Source organism: Cheilinus undulatus, linkage group 14, assembly GCF_018320785.1.
Source record: "Cheilinus undulatus linkage group 14, ASM1832078v1, whole genome shotgun sequence".
NCBI lineage: Eukaryota > Metazoa > Chordata > Actinopteri > Labriformes > Labridae > Cheilinus > Cheilinus undulatus.
In genome coordinates this window covers 18,282,990-18,306,617 of record NC_054878.1, presented here as the reverse complement: position 1 = coordinate 18,306,617, position 23,628 = coordinate 18,282,990, and the positions used below count along the sequence as shown (strand labels likewise).

The following is a 23,628-nucleotide window of genomic DNA, read 5'->3' as shown; positions in this document are numbered from 1 at the left end:
TGGCAGACATGACTGAAAGCACCATAGTAACAATGGGCATGCTTGTTTCATATCTTGAAAGACATAAATAAAAAAGAAATTTTGAAAGGAAATCACTGTGGACATCCATCTCCCAGGACGCATTTAGCTTCCTAGTTGACTTGTGTATGTTGGTTACAATTGTACATGTGAGAAAGTGTTTGTTAATGCTTGTGTATGAGCTATGTACAGTGCCTGTAAAAAGTATTCACCCCTTGGATGTTTAACCTTTTATCGATTTTATAAATCAATTATAGTCAATATAATTTGGCTTTTATGACCAAAAAAAAAAACCCTCTTTAATGTCAAAGTAAAAATTTCTACAAGGTAATGCCAATCAAATAAAAATATGTGATGTAAAATTAATGACTGTATAAATATTTACCCCTTTTTAAGTGACTGACCTAACTCAACAGAGGTCAAGCCAATTTGTGCTAGTAGGCTCACAATTAATGAAATGGGGATCACATAAGAGCAGTGAATGTGTCTCACGTGACTATGGTATGAAGACACCTGTGTCTGGAAGGTCCAGCCATTGGGTTAATATGTATGTCTGGCTACCATTACACCATGAAGACAAAAAAACACTCCAAGCAACTAAGAGAAAAGGTTATTGAAAAGCATAAGTCAGGGGATGGATACAAGAAAATTTCAAGGCATTGAACATCAGTAGAGAAGGAATATGGCACATGTGACTGTGCAAGAAGGAGACTAGTGAGAGAGACCACCAAGACAGCTATGACTACTCTAGAGGAGTTACAAGTTTCAGCAGCTGAAATGAGAGAGACTCTGCATATAACAAGTGTAGCCACTGTTAAAGAAAACTCAGATTAAATCTGGACTAGAGTTTTCCAAAAGGCACATGGGAGACGCCAGGGTCAAGTGGAAGAAAGTTCTTTGGTCTGATGAGACCAAAATCGTGCTTATGGCCATAAGACAAGACGCCAAACACTGCACATCACCACAAAAACATCATCCCCACTGTGAAGCATAGTGGTGGCAGCATCATGCTTTGTGAACACTTCTAGGCAGCCAGCCCTGGAAGGCTTGAAAAGGTAGAGGGTGAATGTAGCAAAACATAGGAAATTCCTGAAGGACAATTATATTCAGTCTGCAAGAGAAAAATGGTTTGGGGCATTAATTTGTAGAAATCTGTTTACACTTTGACAGTACTTTCATTGATCAAAAAGGCCAAATTATATTGACCATGAATGATTTACATAATCGGTAAAAGGGTTAAACATCCAAGGGGTTGAATATGTTTTATTGGCACTTTACATAAAGAAGATAAATGCAAGTCTACTGGATTGTTAAGTCTTAGGAATCAGTAAAATATTGTTCATAGTGAGTCAATAAAATGCTACAAAAAAGCTGAATACAAGTCATAATTCTAAACTCAAGGTTATGTCATCAAATTACCCTCTCCCACGCTACTTATAAACCAAACTGAGTTGTTATTGCAAAGACAGGGACAAGACTGCCTCTAAAGACTGATGAACCATCAAATTACTTGATAAGTATGAAATTCTTCATCAAATTTAATCTCAGAATTATATAATCTGCAGCCCTTCAATACCAGTACTGTGCCTTAGAAACTGTGCCTCAGTCTGTGTATGTCTGTCTTTAAGACACACACGCACACTAACTCTGTGCCCATCTCTGTCTTTCTAACAAAAGCCTTTGGAGAGACTCATTATTGCTGATTGCCCAGCAAAAATTTCCTTTTGCACTCCGCCGCTGATCTCTTAACAATCAGCTCTCATTTGCACTATTGTCATTTTTAAGAATCTGATCTCTAATATGCTGAAAAACACTTCTGATACCCACCCTATGATTCAAACACATTACCATGTGACTCTGATCTTCAGACTATCAGTGAAAGTGAGACATAGTGCTACTATCCCTCTGACTTAGCCTCATAGGTTAGCAGTGATCCCTGCATGTCAGCTTCTGAGGGATGAAGTATTATTTCTGTGCAGCTATGGGGGTGGGTGGGGGTGGGGGCTGTGTAGAAGTGCAGCAGGTGACCAGGGTTTGAATTACAATTAGTCTCAGTGGGATGTGGGTGAGATGGCTGGTTTTATATATATCACTTTGTTACGTCTAGAGGCCTCACACAGGCATCATTGCATCATTGATTATCATACTGCACACACGCAGTTATGCAACCACATTGATCACTCATGGGGTTGATGATAAGTTGAAGCATGGCTCAAATGGATTTATGGCTATCAGCACTGGACATAATAATGTGCATTATGCTCCTGCAAGCAGAGGCAGTTTGATTTCACTGAACAACCATCAAAAGTTGAATTTAGGTCAGATTTAAAAGCATCAATTGCATTGTCAAGATTCTGTTGTTTGTCCTCATCAGCAGAGCTCAGATAACTTCAGCTTCCGTTAGAAGCATTTGGTGCACATTACAGCACACAGTATACTGAGCACACCACACAATGTGAGCAGGCATGTTACCCAATATTTCCAGGATTTTTCAGCTATTCATCTTGCCCTGCCTGTGTGTAGCCGTGTGCAAGGTCAGACAGAGGCCTTGCACACTCTTACATCGATAGATTTGAAGGGCTGTGATTGCCGGAGCTGGAGCGCACACTGTGACCCCGTCCTTCGTCCATCGATACACATCAGACACTTCAGATGATGGCAATAAATACTGGCACTGCAACAGCTTTTGTGCAGCTTTAAAAGAAGGAGAGATTCAGAGAAGCAAGAAAAAATTGGCAGATATGAGAACTAAGCCTGGAACTAAAAAATGCCTCTAAGGGCTTAGAAAGTTAGCAATTTTTAAAAAAGGAGATTTTTTCTGCATCTATGGTTGTTGGAAGTTCTTCAACACACTTTAAGTGCTTGCATTTCTTACCTCTTAAATTTGGTCAGCATGTTAAAGACTGAGACTTTTGGTCTGTTAAACTAAGGATCAAGGCCTTTTTTCAGACTTTAACTGAATTTTATAAAGAAAAAAAGCATTGTTATTGATACTGTACACTCTGCATCATGTTTGCACTCTTAGCTGTGTAATCTGCCTATTATACAATGCAATAACAGCTGTTTTGAATGCGCATTAAATAAGGGCAAATCTAAAGCCTGCAGTAGCCTGCTGGGTACTCCAAGGAGCAGTTTAGCACTTACTGCTGTGGGAGACGGAGCTTTAGTCGACTTTGTTGGCCAGACAGAGAGCTGGTGATAATGGCCCGCTGGCCTCTCCCAGATCCTGTTACACTGCTGGGGACACACAAGCTGCTCTGTATTTAGCAGCAGTCGTCTCTGCTGAGAGCTGAGACTGTAACAGAGCTGGTAGCCGCTTCCTCTCACCTCACAATGAAAGTCTTAAGGAACAAATAACTCTGGAGGAAATGAACAGTGTAGGACTTCAGTCTGTTTATTACATTTTATTGACTATGAGGGGAGTAAGAAGTGGACAAGCCAAAATCAGAACCTAATGTATTTTTGTAGTTTGCAGTGTTGTTATTTTTGTAGAGCATCTACAATAGACAAAGCACATTTTAATGCAACCAACATCATTCAATCCTTCATTCCTAAGTGTAAATGATACCAAATTTGGTCTGATACCAATGTGATGAAAACAACATATCATTATTTGAGACTATATATATTACATCACTGACCCTATACAGATGTAGGCCTGTGACGATAACAAATTTTGCTGGACGATATATTGTCCCACAAATGTTATTATAAATATAAATATATATTATTGTCAACATTATTTTGAGACCAAATTAACCACTAAATAATATGATAATATATCATAATAATGTAAGTACACCCTTTCATATGCAATACATTTTTATTTCTCGTGAGTATTTTACCATTATAATTGGAATGTCAAGAACCTTTAAAACTCCTAAATAAATAAAACAAACACACCATTTTGTGCTGTTCCGTTTATATTGACTTTGTCGAACAAACGCCTCAGTGAGGCAAGAGACGAAGAAAACAAACATGCATGCACATGGCAATATATCGAGGCCAGCAAAATTATCGAGTTCATTTTCATTTATCGTGCAATTAATTGATTTATTGATTATCATCCCAGGCCTATACAGATAGGATATAAATTTTATAATCGATGTACCGCCTAGCTATAAGAACACACTTGAACTAACTTGGACAGTGTTAGGAATCAGCCATGTGGTAGATTTCATTACTGTAAGACTCAGCTCATCAGGTTTGAAGACTGTGTTCTCATATTTTTGGAAACAATCTTGAACAAAGGGCCACAAAAACAAAGGGACTCCTCATCCCAGGATCCCTTGCAGCAGGAGACCTGAGAAGACTCTTCAAAGAGTCTACAGGTAATAAAATCCACTGTTGCTCTGTTTTCTAAGCTTTGGCTTAAATTTTAGAGTAGTCAGCAATCAGATGGTCGAGAACAAGTGTTCTTTCCTTTCCTTGACGTCATCTGGACAGGAGTGCTGCAGAAAGCCCACTAGTAATAGAAGACACACAACTCTTCTCCCACCTCTAGAGGACGATATGAGCCCTGCTCTCATCCCAAAGTTGAATCTCGATGCTACAAGACTTTTAACTTGCTGGAACCCTGGAAGGAACACCAATGGACTGACCTCTGCTCACTCCTAGATCTAGTCAGACATCAGACTCTAGTCACACACCGTGATCACAAGTAAGAGGCTTTGATCTAGGTAGAAAGAGCTGACTAAGTGATTCATCCGCTTTCATTGAAAGCTGCATCTGCTGTCCTACTGTCTGCTTATATGTCGTTGATTTACTTTGCTGTGCCTGCATTTATCAGTACACTGCCTTCGCCTACACAAACATTAGTGCGACTGTATAATCAAAGTCTGTCCACTGGGTTTCTGTGTGCTGAAGTTATAATGAGATTGAAGACTCCTTAGTCATGCCAGGGAGCTTTCTTTGTTGTATATCCACCGCGTTTACACTCACATGTGAAAACCCCATGTCTGTCAGCCATCTTCTCCCTCTCTCTCATGTCTCTCTTTCTCTTTCTCGCACACCTACATCCACATTTGCTTTGCTTTGTAAATAGTATGTTTGCTGTAGTTTTGTTTTTATAATTGATATTTGTTTAATTGACATTCATTCTTATTGATGCTACTTTGTTAAATAAATTCTATAGGCCTATATCTAAAGAGAAGTTATCTGTGATTATTGTGCATATACACTTTACTAGTTAAAAATTAATTCTCACATCTTCTATTAATATAAATACAGATATTTATAACATGTTATTATTATTACTATTATTATTCAAATCATAATTCTGAGATTGGTTTCTTGTACCATGTTGGTTGTTTTTCCTTGTTTTCAGGGTGGTGCCCTGTTTATTATTAATCTCCATTAAAAATTTGACTTATCTATATTAATTATTGCAATAATTATAGTTAACATTTTATTTTATCTAGGATTAAACCCCATCAGCAATGGCATTGAAAATCCTTTATTTGTGCTTTTAGCGGATGTTATCTTAAATTTTATTCTTGTACAGAAGTCACTTTCTACTCTTGACACATTAGGAATCAGTTCTTCTTCACTGCTCTAAAACAAAACTTCCTGTTGTAAGAGAATGAGATTAAAGTTGATGCTTTAGGTTGCTGGTCAATCATTATATTATTTTGGTGAACAAATAACACAAGGCAGACTCAAACTTCATTAAATTCAAACCTAAACTAGGCGACTAGTCTTAAGTGAAAAAAACAATCTGAATACTGAGCAATATTCATTTAACTCCCCTTAAGACAGACTCACAGCATGTGAAAGTAAAGAATGTTGAACTGGTTAGCAAAGTGTGGCTAACCTTGGGAGTGTGAGCACTGTCAGCCATACCTGAGCTGAAACCGCACAAAGCCTGCATTTAGTACAACATAATCTCTGTTCTAAGGATCAAAATACCATTAGACTCATCATTGCTACAAGATGCCAGGTGGGAACGTAACTAAAGTGACTGCTAGCCTGTCCACAATGGTGACCGTTCAAGGGATTAGCCTGAATGCAACTATTGCAGCAGCTTTCTCAGAACTGGACATTTCTTTATTAACAGAAGAGAAAAGAAGTGCACCGAAATCTTTTCTTGGTGGATGTTTTTGCTTGTCTCTCAACCTGCTTTGGCAAGAGTTTGATTTAACAACTGGCTGACAGTGAACATCTGATAGCGAACACTGATAACAGCTGCCTGTGAGCTCAGGTTTTGTCGTTTACTCCCCAGAGTGGGAGATGCCTAAAATGCCATATGAATGTGAATCAATGAATGTGACAGACAGAAGATTTTTTCAGTGACCCTCTGTTTTTCTGGAGTGTCTATGGAGTGCTGCACAGATGGATGTGAAACATACAACATGCTGTGGAAATGTGAAACAGTCTGTCTGCCATGTCAGGTTACACTATGGCAGTAAAGCAGTAGCAACAGACTTGAGTGATAGTCTTGGCATTGTGGGCCTGAGTTGTTAAATATTGATAATCAGTAAAACTACTGAGGGTGGCAGTGCATAGTCAGCACATCCCTTGGCACTGATGGGTGTCCTTGCCACCTGTTGGGAGAAAAATAGCAGATACTGGCTTTGCAATCAGAAACAACTTTGATTTTATGTTTATACCATGGCAGCATTCTTACAGTTTTTTGGCAGTCATGTTTTGGAGTAGCGAGTGATTTCCATGTGTTTCTCTGCTGATAAAAGCAGCAGCAACAGTGCAGACAGTCCATCTTTGTAAACCATCCTCTTTGACAAGCCTCAAGAAATCAATTGGTTCCCCTCTCAGTTGGTTGATTGAGATAATTTTACACTCAGTCAGTCGGCAGAACCTCAGTCTGACTGTGCATGTATTATTGGGTGGATAATCTATGCCATCCTGTGTTGTTGACACACAAACAACACATGGCAGTCTCAGACTAGGGTAAGATAAGGTTTTCTGGATTATCAGACCACAGTCTGTGTGCACATTGTACTCTCCTGCAGCGTAACAGCAGCTATGCTTGATGCCTTACTTTCAATATAAGAGAAGGCAAGATCTGAGAGGACAGTCGGCCTTATAGAACATTACATCTAAAGGATTTCCATTTTCAAGACGTAGTATATGACTACCCTGAACCTCACAGGCAGAAGTCTTCACAGACAGATATAGTATCTGTTTGGCGGCTGAGGATGAAGTGAGAAAGCATGAAATTTTGTCTGTCAAACACCAAATGTATACAGAATGGCAGGATGTTGATTACATTTTCCACTTGCCAGTGGAAGAAGGCAAAGAATATTGCCTGGATAAAACTTCAGAGCAGAAGGCTGGTCCTGATATAAAACACTCAAAATGTGCAAGCAGATTGAAAGAAATACAAGTAGCAGTCTGAACTTGTGTAAAATTTAGTTGTAAGTCTGTACAAGAGACCTCAGATATGATTGGCTTTAGAGGTTTGGCTAGTGCTGGGGAGAGGGAACGGGCTGTGCAGGAACAAGCTAATGTGCTGATTTAATAAAGAGACAATATGAATGGATAGGTTGGAACAACAGGGCCTGACCTGGAGCTTTAACACGTGTATAACAAGAGTTATATTTTAAAAAGCATGAATTGATGTCAGTCTGGACTCAGTGGACTCTGGTTTATTTTTACTACAGTATCAAATTGCTCTGTCTATTTAACCTTTATATTTATCTATACAGTATGCTGCTCTGATATATTAAACTATATGTCAACTTAATTATCTATCTTTATTGCACAGAATTCCAACTGTATATACTTCTTGTTTTATTTGTATTTCTGAGATCATTTATGTTGCCATTGATGATCAAAAACTCTTATCTTATCTTATCTTATCCTAGATAAATTTGCTGTTGGTGCTTTTATTTTCGAAGTAAAGTAAATTTTAAGGCATCAGACTGGCCTGTTTGAAACTAACCCTATTAAAGTTGCAGGCACATCAGCCAAAATGAAACCTCAAAGTAAATATTACATTATAAATGCAAACATGCAAAAAGAATCAGATCTAGAGGTAGGTATTTTGATACTTTGCCCTCTGTTCTCTGTACTGAATGAGGCAAATTAGCTTTTCATGGATATATGAAGTCTAAGATTATTATTATTATGTTTTCCTGGCAGACCTAAGGGTGTATGATGTATTTCTGGAGCTACCCATCAAACAAAGGTTGCCTGTTGTCATTGTGACAAGCAGCCAATCTAATCAGGCTGAATGATGATGGGGTGGACACATGCTAATTAACATCATCGTCCTGAGCATGGTCGAACAAAGGACGCTGCTTTTGACGTGCTTTGACTATTCTCCTCAGCACTGTTTGTGTCTGCACGGCTGTGAGTGTACACAATGTACAAATCATAGTGAGCGAGTTCCTCTCTAGCAAATGTATTTGTGTGTGTATGACTTCACAGTGAAAAAGCATGAATCATAGCTGAGTAGTTGGAACCCGTGGGCAGGGTGGTATGAGTTCATCAGAGGGCAGACGAGCCGCCCGCACACTTCGACGAGATGAATCTGCAGCATGCTCCAAATCTCAATGACGTTCAGATGGAAGATTCTGATGCTGCTTGGAGACAATATGGAGTAACTTGAACTCGAAAATGTGAGCCAATGTAGCCTTTCCATCTGGAGCCCATTTCTAGACAGTCTGTTGAGAGTGATTGTATCTGAGACTGAAAATATTCAACAGGGATGCAACAACGACTCTAGTAGAGCTCAGTGAGAGCACTCCTGGAGCTTTTAACAGACATGTCATCACTAACATAACATCTACTCTCATCCTGGGAAATGTGCTGGTTTCCTGAATTGTGCATGAATGAATGAATGTGGATGAGAGAGCCCTGGGAAAGGACATTAGAGTAGCATAGAATACAAAACCAACAGCCCCAACAAAATGACGCTGTAAAGGGAGCTTAATGTGCAGTGTGACTTACAAAAATGCGTACAGGAAGTCGACTGCCTTTTGATAGGTTGCAATGCTGCATTAGGGAAAGTGATACAGAGCTTATGTATTTGTCAGTTTTGATACCTTTAGCCAAGATGCTTTATTTTTTTAGTACTTATGCAGTATGGTAAAGATCTTCAACCCTTTGTGAAGACCCTGGAATCTGACATCAAAATATATTATCATCATAAATTGAGTCTGGGTCAGGTCCAATGCCATTACCTCTGGTCTCTGATCTAATTATCACAATGTGTCAGTGAATCCTAGAAAACATAGTTAGTGCAGGTCACAGAGGAGGCACATCATGCAAAAAGTAAAGTGATAACCATAACTAGCATTGTAGAGTGAGTTGGAGGCACTTACATTTTAAAAATGTACTTTAATATTTGATCAGTACTTCATGTTTCAACATCTGTTTTTTTTTTTTTTAATCATTGGTACCAAGTACCAAACGTACATAAAGCCCACTTCATATATTTCACAAGACAGGCACTTAGGAGTAGAATGAACAATCAAAAATTAAAGACAAACTCAAACTGTCTAATGCCCTATTCGAACAGGATTAGTATTACTACAAATAATCGTGCACGTCTGTGTTTTTTATCCTGTGTGAATCAACCATGCCTGTAATTTGCAGAGTAAAACTTCCAGGAAAAATACTGACCATAAATCAGCTCACACAGAGGTCCATAGGTAATACAAATCCCATGTAATTTAGGGTTGTATTTACGTTTTACAGTCTGTGCAGCTTTTTTCCCCTCCTTTTTCTTATTGAAAATATAATAGAGACTAAGTAGAAGATTTTTGACACAAAAAATTTCTTTATTAATTCTATACTGTTATTATATTTTTTGTTTAAATCATTGGGTCTAAGATCTTAAAATTTCCTGTTCAGTAAGGAAATGAGTCTGTGAAACCATATCTCAATGAAACAGCCGTCACTAATTTCTCTTTAGTTGTTTTTTTGACAACTACTAACTAGGAAGGATCTTTTCAACTATCTAGCAAGCACTATACTTTTATGCTTGCAACTGTCTTCCCTCTGATTATAAATGTTTACTTTTTAATAATTTTCAAAGACCCCTGTTTCTGTTTTTTGTTTTCCGTTCGAAGAAAGGTGGATATATTCAAATCACTTAGATGTAAGGCAATTAAAAACCAGAAGTTAGAAAAAGAAAGCCATGCAGAGATCCTCTTTGGGTGGTAAGTGATAGACCTCTGGTCGAAAGGATATGATTGAATCAACTTTCGGCACAGAGTAAGTGATGAAATTATCCCCCCTTTAATTGCTGCCTCTGTCAGAGTTGCTCTGATGACTACCCAATCGTCGCAGAAGTACCCTAGAGCAGTGTTTTTCAACCTTTTTTGAGGCGTGGCATTTTTAGATTAAGAAAAATCCAAAGGCACACCACAAGCCTAAAATGTTACAAAATGACACATTACAAGTTCAGCTACTAGCAGCTAGCTTTGAGAGCTCTTTTGGACAACTTAATGGTTTTTCTCATTTAAGTTGCCTGTTTTTCAGTTTGTTCCTGCAGGCGGACAAAATAGTCTGTGTTCTTGTTTTGAAGTGATGGGTGTTTCGTTTGGAGATGATGTTTAAGCTTGCTTGGGACCACGGCACTGTTAGATAGCTTTTCACCACACACCAAGCATAACAAAATCAGACCAGTTGAATCTCCAGTGAAAGTAAATCCAACTGAAAGGTAACTTTCACTGCACTTCTTTGAACTCACCACTTTTGGCTTCTTTTGACCACCACTCACACCAGGACCCTGGTCAGAGTCTTCATTTTTCCTTTCAAATATTTATCCATTGCTGTCGTACTTTTCAGCCACCACATTGCTGGCACAGGTGCTTAACAATTACAGTATATGCAATGACTAAATAATATATTTTTGATCCTATTAAGTGAAATTGGATAATTTCCCATGGCACACCTGGCGATCTCTCACGGTACAGAAATGTGCCACGGCACAGTGGTTGAAAATCACTGCCCTAGAGTCATCCTGATGACCACTCACCAGTCACAGATTTATCCTGATTAATGCTAAACAGTCACAGAGTTACTCAGGTGAGCACTCAGAAGTCACAGTGTAAGAAAACAGAACTTTAATTTAGTAGGCACCTTAGCCCTGCTTAATGTAATATACATCTGCCCACATCCATGGATTTTAATCTTCTAATTATGTAGTCAGCATTCTTGCACACTTTGCACATTGTACAGCCATACTATCAATACACATGGAGTTGTGTATACTAAAAAACACTAACTTACTTACACATTAACATATTAGAATCTTATCTACCACCCCCCCATTTCAACACTGCAGTACTTTGCTGTAACTGTTGCACAGATTTTGTTCTTGTACAGGCTAAAATGTATTTTTACTTAAAACATATATAGGTTTATTTGTGTTCTTCTGCAAAGGGTTTTTAATTCTTTAGTTTTTAAACTTCTATTTAACTTTTGGTTATAGTATAACTTTTAGTTTTAGAATAATCTAAATTAAGTAATGTTTTTACTTTTATCTAAAAGTTTGTGTGAATTTATCTCTAAGCTGCTAATGGATACCATGAATCTCCCTTGGGATTAATAAAGTATCTATCTTTCTATCTTTGTCACATTTCTTCTGAGGTCTTGTGGGATTTCTCTGAGTTGCCACGTTGCTGAAATGTGCTTTTTAAATAAACTTACATGGTCTTGCCTCCCTCGAGAGTGTCTGCTTCCTCTCTTATTCATACTTTTCAGACTGTACATAACTGCTGTCGCCATTTTCAACAAGCTTTGGTTAAGAGCCTTCCTTTTGTACATTTCTTTTCAGCTGACGCTCACAGAGCAGAGATCCTTCTAAGGCCTTCATCGTTCTGAAAAGATACTTCAAAAGTATGAAGGAGAAATGTTGGTGAAAGCAAGCCACAAGAAAGTGCTGTCCACTTACAGCAACTGGTTTCCCGTATCTGTGCCTCTCCCAAGACACCCTCTGCTGACCTCACATCATCTCTGTGTCCTTCTTCTCTTCCTCTCTTCCCTTTTCACACCTTCAGCAGACCCCACATTAAATACAAAAAACTCTTGCTTTTCCTACTCCTCTTCTCTTCTGCTTTCTTTCGCTTCATCGCCCCTCCTCTCCCCTCCTTCTCTCTTTCCTCTCCTCTCCTCGTCTCATCAACTCTTCAGACACTGTGTCTCACTGGAGCTCCTATTACAATGCCCAGGGTGCATCATCGCTCCATCTCCCAGTAATGGATTTCCAATGCTTCGACCATCTTACCTGTCACGTGGCCTTGTCTCCTCCCTGGGTAGCATCACTCTGTAAGCTGTTTAGAAATGCATGAATCCTCTCTGTGTTATTGTACTCATTCCATCATTACTCACTCCCCAGACAGAGCAGCAGAGCACGACCCCCACCTGCTTCTCCTGCTGCAGCGAGTCAAAACCATGAAGACTGCTGCTGCTACGGAACAGCAGCTCATCACCGGATTGACTAGCTCCAAATGATATATCAAATTGAGTCATTATGCAGGGTTATATAATAAGAAAGTGGAAGGGAACTTGGGTTATTGTTCAAATCATCCCTCGCTAAGTGGGAAATTAACTGCAAGAATTGGATTTGGCATTGTGACTGTGCCAGAATGTGTCAAAGCTCTCAACAGTTTCAGGATGCCAGATGAAAAAATGTGACAGAAAATTCTTCTCTCATTGTTCACAGTCAACACCTTTTTAATTGGCTGTGAAAAACAATTTGATATCCAGGATTTGTTTGCTTTCCTGGGAAAACATTAATACAGTTTGACTGTGAGACTCTAAGTTTGCATAGTTAAAATGAACAACATTCATACTTAAGTTTATACTGCATTCACAATCTCCAGTACAACCAGTCACATTCATCCCAGTGCTTACAGGTCTCATGTTTAAACATCAATCACAACAACCACCTGAATCAATTTCATTCCTATCCATTACCAAGTTTTATGGATGCAGACAGTGTCTGGAATCACACCCACTCTCAGCTTTCATTTCAAAATCGAACACTTACAAAGCATTTCATCACCCCAAAAAATGCCCACCTCTGTCCTTTTAGTAAACTATCCTTTCAGTATGCTGCTCTTTGTAAGAACAATACTAAATCAGGCTTTTCATTCAAGATTATGCACAAAAAGCCACCATAAGGTGTCTGAATCATTGTGTTTCCAGGTGTGGATACAAACACTGGAGATGGCTAGCAACTCAACAAACTTAACTGTGGTCTTACCTTTGGCGTTTTGGTGCACTTTCCATTTCGAGCATCTTTTATGTATGCTATATCCAGTAGATCTGTCTCCTGTAAACAAGAAGAAAAACAGTCAAATCAGAAATTGTCAAGGTGTTTCCAAGAATAAAAAGGAAAGTTTTACATATATCAAAAGGTAAGGGAGGATTTAATCTTCCAGATTTAGAATTGTATTACCTTGCCAATCAAGCATTACACCTACACAATATTGTTAAACATACCGAAGAAGAACAATGATTCAGGTTGAAAAATGTCCAGATCTATCCTCAAAATCTGTTTTCTTATGTGTTTTCTAAAACTGAAAAAATACCTCTGTTAATTTTATGGTTAGAAATTTATCAGCAACATGGAAAAATTGAAGAGTCTTTTAAGGGAATCTATAACACTGCCAAAGCATACCTCATTGTGGAATAATCCTTGGATAACTCTTCAGAATAAAGTGTTAAATTGGTCTACATGGAGGGAGAGAGATATAGAAGCGGTGGAGGATTTAATGAATGGTAAAAAATTCCTTTCCTGGACTGACTTTAAAAGCAAATATGGTCTGTCCAATGGGGAGTTTATTTCAAAGTTTTGACCTTGAATCTTTTGGACAACACAGTGAGTTAGAGGAAGTTATATTCAAGTCTGAAACAGGTAACAAACTGACAAGTAAAGTCAATAAATCTTGCAGAAATCTTATTTGGTTGACGCTTTGTTGAAATCCAGAATTTGTTTATGGAACCAGGATTTAGGAAGGGAGGATATAAATTCCAAGTGGGAACAATGTTGGAACATAACAAATGATATTACAGTCAATGGAAATTTACGTTTGATTCAATATAAAATAATGTATAGAATTTATTGTTCCAGAGATAAAATGCATAAGTATGATGGGAAGGTTTCAAAGAACTGCTTAAAGTGTGGAACTGCAGACTCTTTGTTTCATGCGTTCTGGCAATGTGGTAAAATTGAGACAATATGGTCGGAAATAGAGAACTGGCTATCAGAGGTCCTCGGTACGAAGCTTAATTTCCACCCATCACTTTGTATCTTATAAGATGTTTCACACAATAGTGTGCAGTTTCCACAAAAATGGATCATTCTCCTTTCCTCATTGATATTAAAGAGACTTGTTTTAAAACAATGGAAATCTACATATCCTCCATCCCTTAATCACTGGAAAAATCAATTGTCTTATTATTTGAATATGGAAAAGCTTATTGCCATTGAAAAAAAAAGTGACTCAATTTGAGAACATATGGGGAAAAATAATACAAGTGTTGAATTTGTAAAATTATACATTTAACAAATAAGTAGTCTGTGTCTTACTAGTAAAGCATTCTGGTACTCCCTGTTGTTTGTGTATGAATTGTCTGTGCTGATGATGGAGTATTTATTTATTTTTTCAGTAGGCTGAATCAATAGTAATGCCTAATATATGGAAATTTATATGAGTTGTTCAGAGAGATTAGTATATTCAATTTGCTGGATTATAGGGATTATAGTGATTAAAATTATGATAAAGGACATGAAAGGAGGAAGTTGAGCCTTTTTGTTTTTCATGTGGGTCTGTTGTACTTCTATGTTGTATATTTACTTATTTTTGTGTAATGGTTTTGTTTGGTTCTGTTTTTTGTTTTTGTCTTGTTTGAGTTGTTTTTATGATAATTGTATATTTCTGTTGTCGTCTGTGTAATTTTTGTTGCTTGGAAAAGAAAACAAAATTAAAGAATAAAGAAATTGTCAAGGTGTTCCTCATTTAAAAGCTTCAAAGTCAGATGAGGACAAAGACACTCTGCACCCGTAGGAGCCTTGTGGGATCCATGAACCTTTTAGCAACAATTTCCATTTCCAAACCCGGCTCCTGTGGCTGAACGCTTTGTGTTTGATCAACCACAAGTGTTTGGAGACGCACATTAGCCTTGATAACGGGGGCCAAGTGGGACTCATTTATATTAGATAGATGCAAGCCTAACAATGCTGTGCAGGGGCAAGCGTCACTGTAATGTTGAGAGTAAAATATGGCACATGATTCAAGTTTCTGTGCTGGCTGGATAAACTAAAGCACAAAAGAGGTTTTAGAGAATATCCTCATGGAAATAACCAGAGTTTAGACCAGAACGATATGCCAAAAAAAGAAAAAGATGCAGATCAAGTTGCATAAAAAAATCCATGCCTTGATTAAAAAAAAAAAATGAAGAGCAATGTGTTGCAATGTCTCTCTTGAGGGTGGCTGCAAAGACCATGGATACCTTACAAGAACCCAGCAGAAATGGTCCATTGGCCTTTTTGGTCCCTTGAATTATTTGGCTCTGTTTGGTCTATTTGGCTCTATTTGGTCTATTTGGCTCTATTTAGGCTCTATTTGGCTCTATTTAGGCTCTATTTGGCTCTGTTGGTTCAATTCTGCTCTGTTTGGTTTGTGTGGTCCATTGGTTTATTTGGTCACCTGGTTTATATGGCTCTATTTGGTTTGTTTGGCTCTGTTTGGTCTATTCAGCTCTATGTGGTCCATTCGGCTCTATTTTGTCTGTTTTGCTCTATTTTTTGTTTATATTTAGGATGACTTTTGAAAACTTTGGCATAATAAGGGGCATGGCTGATATGATTGACAGGTGGGGATGTAGTAACTGTTTGCTGGGGGACTCAAGATCCACTCATCTTCAGTTTGTTGCTTGTTTATAAACTAAGAGAGAAACATACGCAAGAGGCCATGATTTATACTGTCTGCACTGTAAAAAATCAAACTTGGTTAAAGGTGAGTGAATGAATTTTGATTCATTGTGTGTTTTTTATGATAACTGAACAAGTTGATACAACATATATTCAGTTTCTCTAACTGTGTCAGATATACATGGGCAGCTGGATAGCTCAGTCTGAGTGGTTTGAATTGTTACAGGTAATCAGGGTTTGAATCCCAGGGTACAGCGAGTAGCCAGTGTAGGCCCTTGGGCATGGTCCTTACTCCAGGAACATCTGTCCCAGATGTACCTCACTTTGGACAAAGGCATCTGCTAAATGACACTGGAACATATGGTAAGATGTACAGAGAAACTTAAGTATTTTATGTTGGGCCCTCACATTCTTTTTTACAGTGTGCATGGAAAAACAACTGCTCTAATGTAGCATGATGCTCTGCAGTTACATCCTAACACTTTTTAAAACAGCCTTGAAAACATCATAAATGCCAACATTTGGATTTTACCTACAAGTCAAAGGTATAATATGTAATATTTTAACCATTAACCGTGTTGAGTAATGACTTCTAAAAAGAGTAAAGTCAAACTCTCCCCTCTGGGTTTGTTCTCAGCTCTGTGTTCAAACTGATGGGAATATACTTCCTTCAGTAAGTTTATGTTTCATTCAGAGACTCAACATGTCTCATATATGGTGTTTGAACCCCTCCCTAGCTGAGTTTTAGTCTGCACCAAAAAAAACAAACAAAAAAGACAGCCTCACCCACTCAGGGAAGGAGTAGGTAGACGCTCAATGGTGAATTTCCATGTCAAAGTAAAACCTTTCTTGGTCTGAGAGGTAAGAACCAAATCAAAGTTGAGCTTCATATATGAAAATTAATCCCTACAAGCGACTGCACTCTGTCGGATCCCTGAAGTAGTGGTGGGAAAGATGGACAGCGGTGTGGGTTGATGGTCTGAGAGACTGGTGCTGATGTGTGACATATACAGACATCTCCTCTGAAACCTGCATATTATGCTTTTAAGTTTGGCTCTCTCCAGTGGTATTGTAAAGAAGAGGAGCCCTTGGCTCCACTGTTGATTCATTATTGATACAGCAGAGTTGGAAGCCATGCTACAACTTCCTGTTCCATTTCACAGCTCCAATATTTTACTACTGTGATGCAGCGTACTGAAATATAGTTAAGAAAACAAAGTGCAAAGGAAAGCTGCTGTCTCCAAGAGGAAACCGACCAGGAGCTGTCAGTCCATAAACAAAGTGGGTCGAGCTTATTTGCAAGTAAAAATGGGAGGGTTGCGTGGTGTTACCATTAACTGAGGTGTAAAAAGTCACAGTTAATTAATCGTGAAAGTTCAGCAACACTGAACGCTAAAATAACCCCCTTACAATCGGTGCGACCTGCATGAACTGAAAACTGAGTGACACCTGGTGCACCGTGCTTAACCAGCTATGCTACATTAGCCTTACTGGGCCACAGCAGAGGGACACAGTAGTGTTGATTAGTATCCACTGAGGCAACATGTGATGTCAACAGTGTAGGGGCACTACAGAAACACAACCAGTGAACACGGAGTCACATTCAGCGGAGCCCTCATCTGCAAACAGGCCAGAAAAAAGTCAGAGCTGAAGTGCCAACCATCACTCAGTGGTACCAAACCTAACACACAATAACAGAGTGATATTCTGAATGTGGCTAGTCACTGGATTAAACATTGGGTTTGTCAAGCATTTTCCCAGGACAAATGTAAAAGTAAAATATTCCCAAATATAGATGACAGGTAGTATCAATGATACTTCAGTTTATGTTCCAGGAAAGTTTACCCAGGGAGATCTATAACAACCAGTCTTTGTATTATAGTATAATAACACATCAAAATGTCTTAAGAGTGTGAATTTAAACTCCAATAATTCTATAGTTACAGAGTCAAGTCAAGCAGAAGTCTATTCATTCATATGGGAATGTGATGTCTGAAGTGCCTGTAAAACTCCTCCCTTTCATAAAATTATTTGGCAGATTGTGCCAAGAGTATGTAACAGAAGAGGAAACTTTGCAGTAGATTCCAGAAGGACTGAATGACAGTGTGCCAATTAAACAAACTGCTAGCTAGCTAACATCTGACTAGGACTCACATATTTGTTAGCCTAATGTGAAATGTAGCATGATTTATTAGTCGTTTTGAAGTGCTGTCAGATTGTCCTGGCAGTTTGACATACACTATATAGAACAAAGTATTTGTCCACCCCTGCTCATTATTGAATTCAGGTGGTTCAATCAGATCTGTTCCCACAGGTGTATAAAATCAAGCACCTAACCATGCAGTCTCTGTTTGCGAACATTTCTGATCCTAAATGGGTCGTTCTGAGGAGCTCAGTGATGTCAAGCATGGTACTGTGATGGATGCCACTTCTGCAAAAGAAGAGTTCATGAAATTTTGTTCCTGCTGGATATTCCAGCCAACTGTAAATGATATTATTAAAAAGTGGAAGCGTTCAGGAACAACAGTAACTCAAATCAATCACGGAGCCGGGTTAACAAGTGCTCAGGTGCATGGTGCATACAAGTTCCAAATGCTCTGCTGATTCCACAGCTGAAGAGTTCTGAACTTCCACTGACATTAATGTAAGCACAAAAACAGGAGCGTCATGAATCTTTATGGCTGAGCAGCTGCATGCAAGCCTCAAATCACCAAGTCCAATGCCAAGTGTTGGATGGAGTGGTGCAAAGCACACCGACACTGGACTGTTGAGAAGTGGAGAAGTGAGGGAGTGACCAATCACACTTCTCTGTTTGTTAGTCTGATTAGAGAGTCTGGATTTGGGAGAATGTTACCTGTCTGAGTACATTGTGCCAACTGTTAAGTTTGGAGGAGGAGGGACCAGTGTTGGGAAAGTTCAATTTCTACATGAACTATTTCAAAGTTCAGTTCACAAATTTTAAAATGAAGTACTTCAGTTCATAGTTCATAATTCAAAATTTTGAACTAAGTTCACAGTGCCAAAAATGAACTAGTTCATAGTTCTTTTTTTCAAAGTTGCTGCGAGCTATTACCCTTAGAATACTGGCATTTCCCCATTGTTGCCACCCATTCAGGCCACATTTGCACCCATTTAGTCACTTTAGTTCAATGTGCCGTTTCAGGTTTGCTGTTGACATTGTTGATGTACGGAGATGCTTCTTGAAACCTGGCGGGCAAAGTTCATACAAAAAGGAAAGATTTTTCCTACCTGGATCATCACAGACCTTTTCATAAAATTATTTTAAGTAATCATATGAAGATGCAGTATTAATTGTGGAGGCAGAGTCTGAGATAGTGCTGCTGCCTTCACTTGTTTTTTCCTCCATGCTTCGCGTTTTGATGACGTAAGCGGCAGTGCAACTTCGTGGTGGGTGGTGTTGCCAGATTGGGTGTTTTTCCCCCTACATATTAAAGTCTGTTTACGGTGTGTTTTAGCCAGGTTTTCGCCTGGAAGGCTCTATGGAAATCTGGCACTCTCTTGAACACAGTTAAACTGTGAGAGAGCGCCGTTCACAAATGCCAGATTGAGCGCGCTCACAATAACGTTCATCAGGCAGAAATACAGTATGTCCAGTTCACGTTGGCCAAAAATATGAACGAGTTCATGAACGATCGTTCACTGAACTCGTTCAGGCACAACACTGGGAGGGATAATGGTATGGGGCTGTTTTTCAGGGTTTAGGCTAGGCCCCTTATCTCCAGTGAAGGGCAATCTTACTACTTCAGCATATTAAGATATTTTGGAAAATGCTGTGCTTCCAACTTTGTGGCAACAGTTTGGAGAAGGCCATTTTTCTAGAGGGTGTAGTAAGATAAGAATAGGTTAGTTTACAAACAAAGAACAAAAAAAAAAAAAACCCCACTTAAACGGCTAAAGGAGTTAGATAGCTTGTGCTCCCAATATGTCTTTTTTGTGAAATATTTCTTGAAACATGCTTTATTCCCGACGGGCTTATTTCTTCACTTATTTCTTGACATGCAATATTAATCCACTTTTGTCTCTGTAATTCTCCAAATGCATACCCTCAACTACTGAATGGGGGAAAATGGAAGTTATTCTCCATGGCTACAGGTAGTTTCTATCAGGTTTAATCCATCTGTAGAGAAGTGCACTTTTTTGTATGTAGGAATACTATATATACAGGCATATATACAGATATATGGATAACTCTCACATACGCCAGTGAAAACAAGAGGTAATAACCATCAATAGCCTGGTCAAATTTACTTATTAAAGATAATTGAGATACTCTTAAAACCAAGATTATTTCTCAGACTATAATCATTTCATCTAAATCTCTAATTGTCTGATTACTTTTATTCAAGCATCCTTTCCATCAAACACCCAGGTGTGCAGTCAGCAATAAATATGACAAAATGCAATCATACAGAAGACCACATGCTGTCTTCCTTCATTCACCACCTCCCTTTATCTGTCTGGATTATCTCTCACTCCATCTCTGAGAGGGAGCTAGGACATGAAGTGGAAAATTAACCACAGTGAACTGTGTGTCCACTCAGCATTATCTGTTGAGACAAGATATGATGGCAGCTTGACTCAATCTCCCATATCTGACCATCTCAAGGCCATGAGATTTGTGGAAATAGTATCCCGCCATTCTTCCTTATCTATAAATCCATTGGTCCTACACCCTGAATATGATTGTTTTTATTTAAAATCATACAGTTTTTGTTTTGAATTATTTCACCTGGGGAAGCAGAATTATAGAGAAACAATAGATGCAGAAAGACCACAGATTAATTCAGTTTTTCTTGGGGATAAAAAACAAGAATTTGTAGATGCAGACTGTTAATCAGTTGAGTTATGTTTCCATCTTGCTACAGTGTATGCACAGCCATCTGTTTCCACATTAGAGCACTGTTCTGTATTGCTCTAATCCACCAAGACAAGTTATTCCTTTCCAGCAGTAGGTAGCATCAATTAGGCGGCCCCTGTTTGCACAGAGAGAGCCTCTGAGTCAAAGGTTAACGCCTACATCAGGACTGCAATGCCTGCCTTTGAAGTCTCTTTAGAGAGATGCAGCTCCACATGGGGGACTGGTGGAGCCGCAGGGCTTCAGGAAGCAGCTCGCTGATGGGGTCTCTTTTTGTGCCCTCCAGTCCTGCACTGTTAACACAGCTACAAGCTGGTGCAGCATTATTGGTTAAGTTTTAACCTATGCAGATGGCTGATTAAAGGTAAAGCAAACTGTCTCTATAGGTGACAAGCTGCTTACACAGTGTGCGGCTAAGACATTACATGTGTTATATCCATGCAGCTGTGTCAGCACTAGCTTACTCACTGTGTAGATGTAAATAAAAGTTAATGCCAGTGACATTTTATTAATATTGACTTGGATTTTCATGTGCACACACTGCACAGTAAGTTCATTAAAGTCTTTCAGTCCAGTGATTCAAGACATGACTGCTCCTGCTTAATTTCTCTCATTTATCTCCTATGACATATGTTCTTATCTGCTCATTTCTGTCATCCCTCTTGATTTATCACTTTGCTTTTGGATGCATCTTTCTCCCTCCTGCTAAACCTGCAAGCCGATTCAAATCCACAGCACATCAAGGAAGCCAGCTAAGGCCAGCAGGAGAGAGGACTAAAATAAATTAATGCACATGCTTTACATGCACGGGCTCAAAGCCCAGTTTTCCCATGCCTGATCGTCTAACTCCACTGTTGTGCCACTGTGCAAGCAGCACCTCCACAAAGCTGCCTTCTTTTCAAAATTAAACCCATTCCTTTTCTAAGGAAGGAAGCTGGTGTTTGAGTGAAACTTTGCATTAAATTCGTTGATTCATTAGTCATTCTGCGGTCAAACCTGCCATAGCTTCAGGCTCTTTTTACAACTAATATAAATGTCATGTTCCTGAGTCTTTTTATCCTTTAAGTCAAATAACACTGAGCTCAACAGTGAATGAAATATGATACACAAGCCTTGACAGGAGGCTCACCCTGAAAATATCATCTATTAGTGGGTGCTTTGAATGAAATAGTCTATTCTATGTATCTACAAAGAGTCCACTTCTTTGTCGGCTGCTTCTGTTACCCTTTCAAGTAACAATCTTTCAAAGCTTTACAGGTACAGAGGAATGTGCAGGTGTTAGAAACAAGAGAGAGAGAGAGAGAGAGAGAGGGTTAAGGAGCCATGGAGACAGAGAGAAGTGGATAAGTGGAAGTGGGCAGACTGAAAGCAACAGGTTAGTTTGCTCATTTACCAACAGCGTGCTTGACAGCCTCAGGGCTCAAAATGGATGTTCACTCCACAGGGCTCAGGGCCTCTGCTGAGCAACCCAGACAACGAGCAAAGAAGGGAGAGAATGATGGGGAGGAATGAGGGAGAGGTGAGTGAGCGCAGAGGAGAGGAAGTGGGAGATGTTTGAGACAGGACTGGTTTGACATTGATTTGAGGCTAGTGAGCAGGAGAACAAAAAAAAAAAAGATTTTATATATTTTGTCTTATCTACATACCATTCAGATTAATAATGATGCTGAAAATTTCAATACATTGAAGTAAATGAAGTTCTGGTGCCATGGAACTGACACGTGTTAATGTTGATAGATTTGTTCTGGCATCATATCAAAATTTAAAACTCTGACATGGTGAAGACTTATTTTTTGATAAATCAGGATGCATACTTTAATGGTTTTGACTCAGCAACACAACATGCATTCTCAGCTTCAAGTTTAAATCACACAGAGTATTGCAGAGTATTGCTGTACATAACCTATTGTGAGTCTGAAGAAGAGCTGGCTCGAAACATCACTTGGTTGCCAATAAATGCCTGATATTGGTGCTTCTTGGTGTGCAGACTTTTTCTCTTCGCCTTATATATCCTATTGTGACCCATGTATTGTGGTAAGGGAAAGGCATGTTAAGTTGACTAAATGGTTAAACATCATCACCACTGGTAGTCGACAGGCCTGCCCACAGAATTGACTTAACCACTGAAAAACCCAAAGAATGGGCCCTCCCCAGCTCAGCTGTCATTTATTGCTGATGCCAATGCATGTGTGGTAGATCAGTAGCATTGGTGCTAGCATCCTAGCTAATAGTTTCCTCAAGTGCGTCAAGCTATTATTGGGTTCTCATGTTCAATTTTCTTATTCGTGCCACTTTTCATCACTGTTTCCACCCACTTATACCCACTTTTTAACCGCTTTACCCCATTTTTTCCTGTTATATGCCTTTGGAAACCATTTTTGCCACTTTTATCATATTTTCCTCTGTCAACCCATTTTGCAACTCTTTAATCACTTTTAACATTTTTTTAGCCAAATTTTGCCAATTTTCACCTTTATGTTCTTGATCTATTTTATTCTCTGGTATCCTGCTGTTAGTGCACACCAAAGCACAGCTCTGACATTACTTTTCAAATGGTTTAGTCAGTGTGTCGATCCACATTGTAAACATTACAAAGACAAAGGCAATTCTGTTTTGGGGAAAAGGGGTTTAAATCTAGAAAATGCAATATTGTACTATAAATAATCATGTTTTGTTGCGAAAGCTGGGATAGGATGGACACGGGGGGAGAGGGACGTCTGGGTTGACTTGCTTCGCCTGCTGCCAGTGTGACCCAACCCCGGATAAGCGGAAGAAGATGGATGGATGGAGATGTTAAGATAGTATCTCCCAGAAATCAACAGTACCTGATCCTGGATCTATTCCAAAGAAAAGCCGAGCAGGAAAAAGTCTGGATAAAGGCCTT

At 39.0% G+C, this 23,628-nt stretch overlaps 1 protein-coding gene across 3 annotated transcripts in view; it reads right to left on the bottom strand.

Annotated features, from left to right (window-relative positions):
* The window catches only part of LOC121521733 (1-phosphatidylinositol 4,5-bisphosphate phosphodiesterase beta-1), a 226,430-nt gene that overhangs the window by 146,070 nt on the left and 56,732 nt on the right, over positions 1 to 23,628 (bottom strand). For all 3 annotated transcript variants that reach the window (XR_005992885.1, XM_041805887.1, XM_041805888.1), the window contains exon 3: positions 13,196 to 13,264. Coding sequence is in view for 2 of the 3 variants with exons in the window: in XM_041805887.1 (XP_041661821.1) it covers positions 13,196 to 13,264 (69 nt within the window). In the remaining variant the exon portion in view is untranslated. The remainder of the gene's footprint in view (positions 1 to 13,195; positions 13,265 to 23,628) is intronic.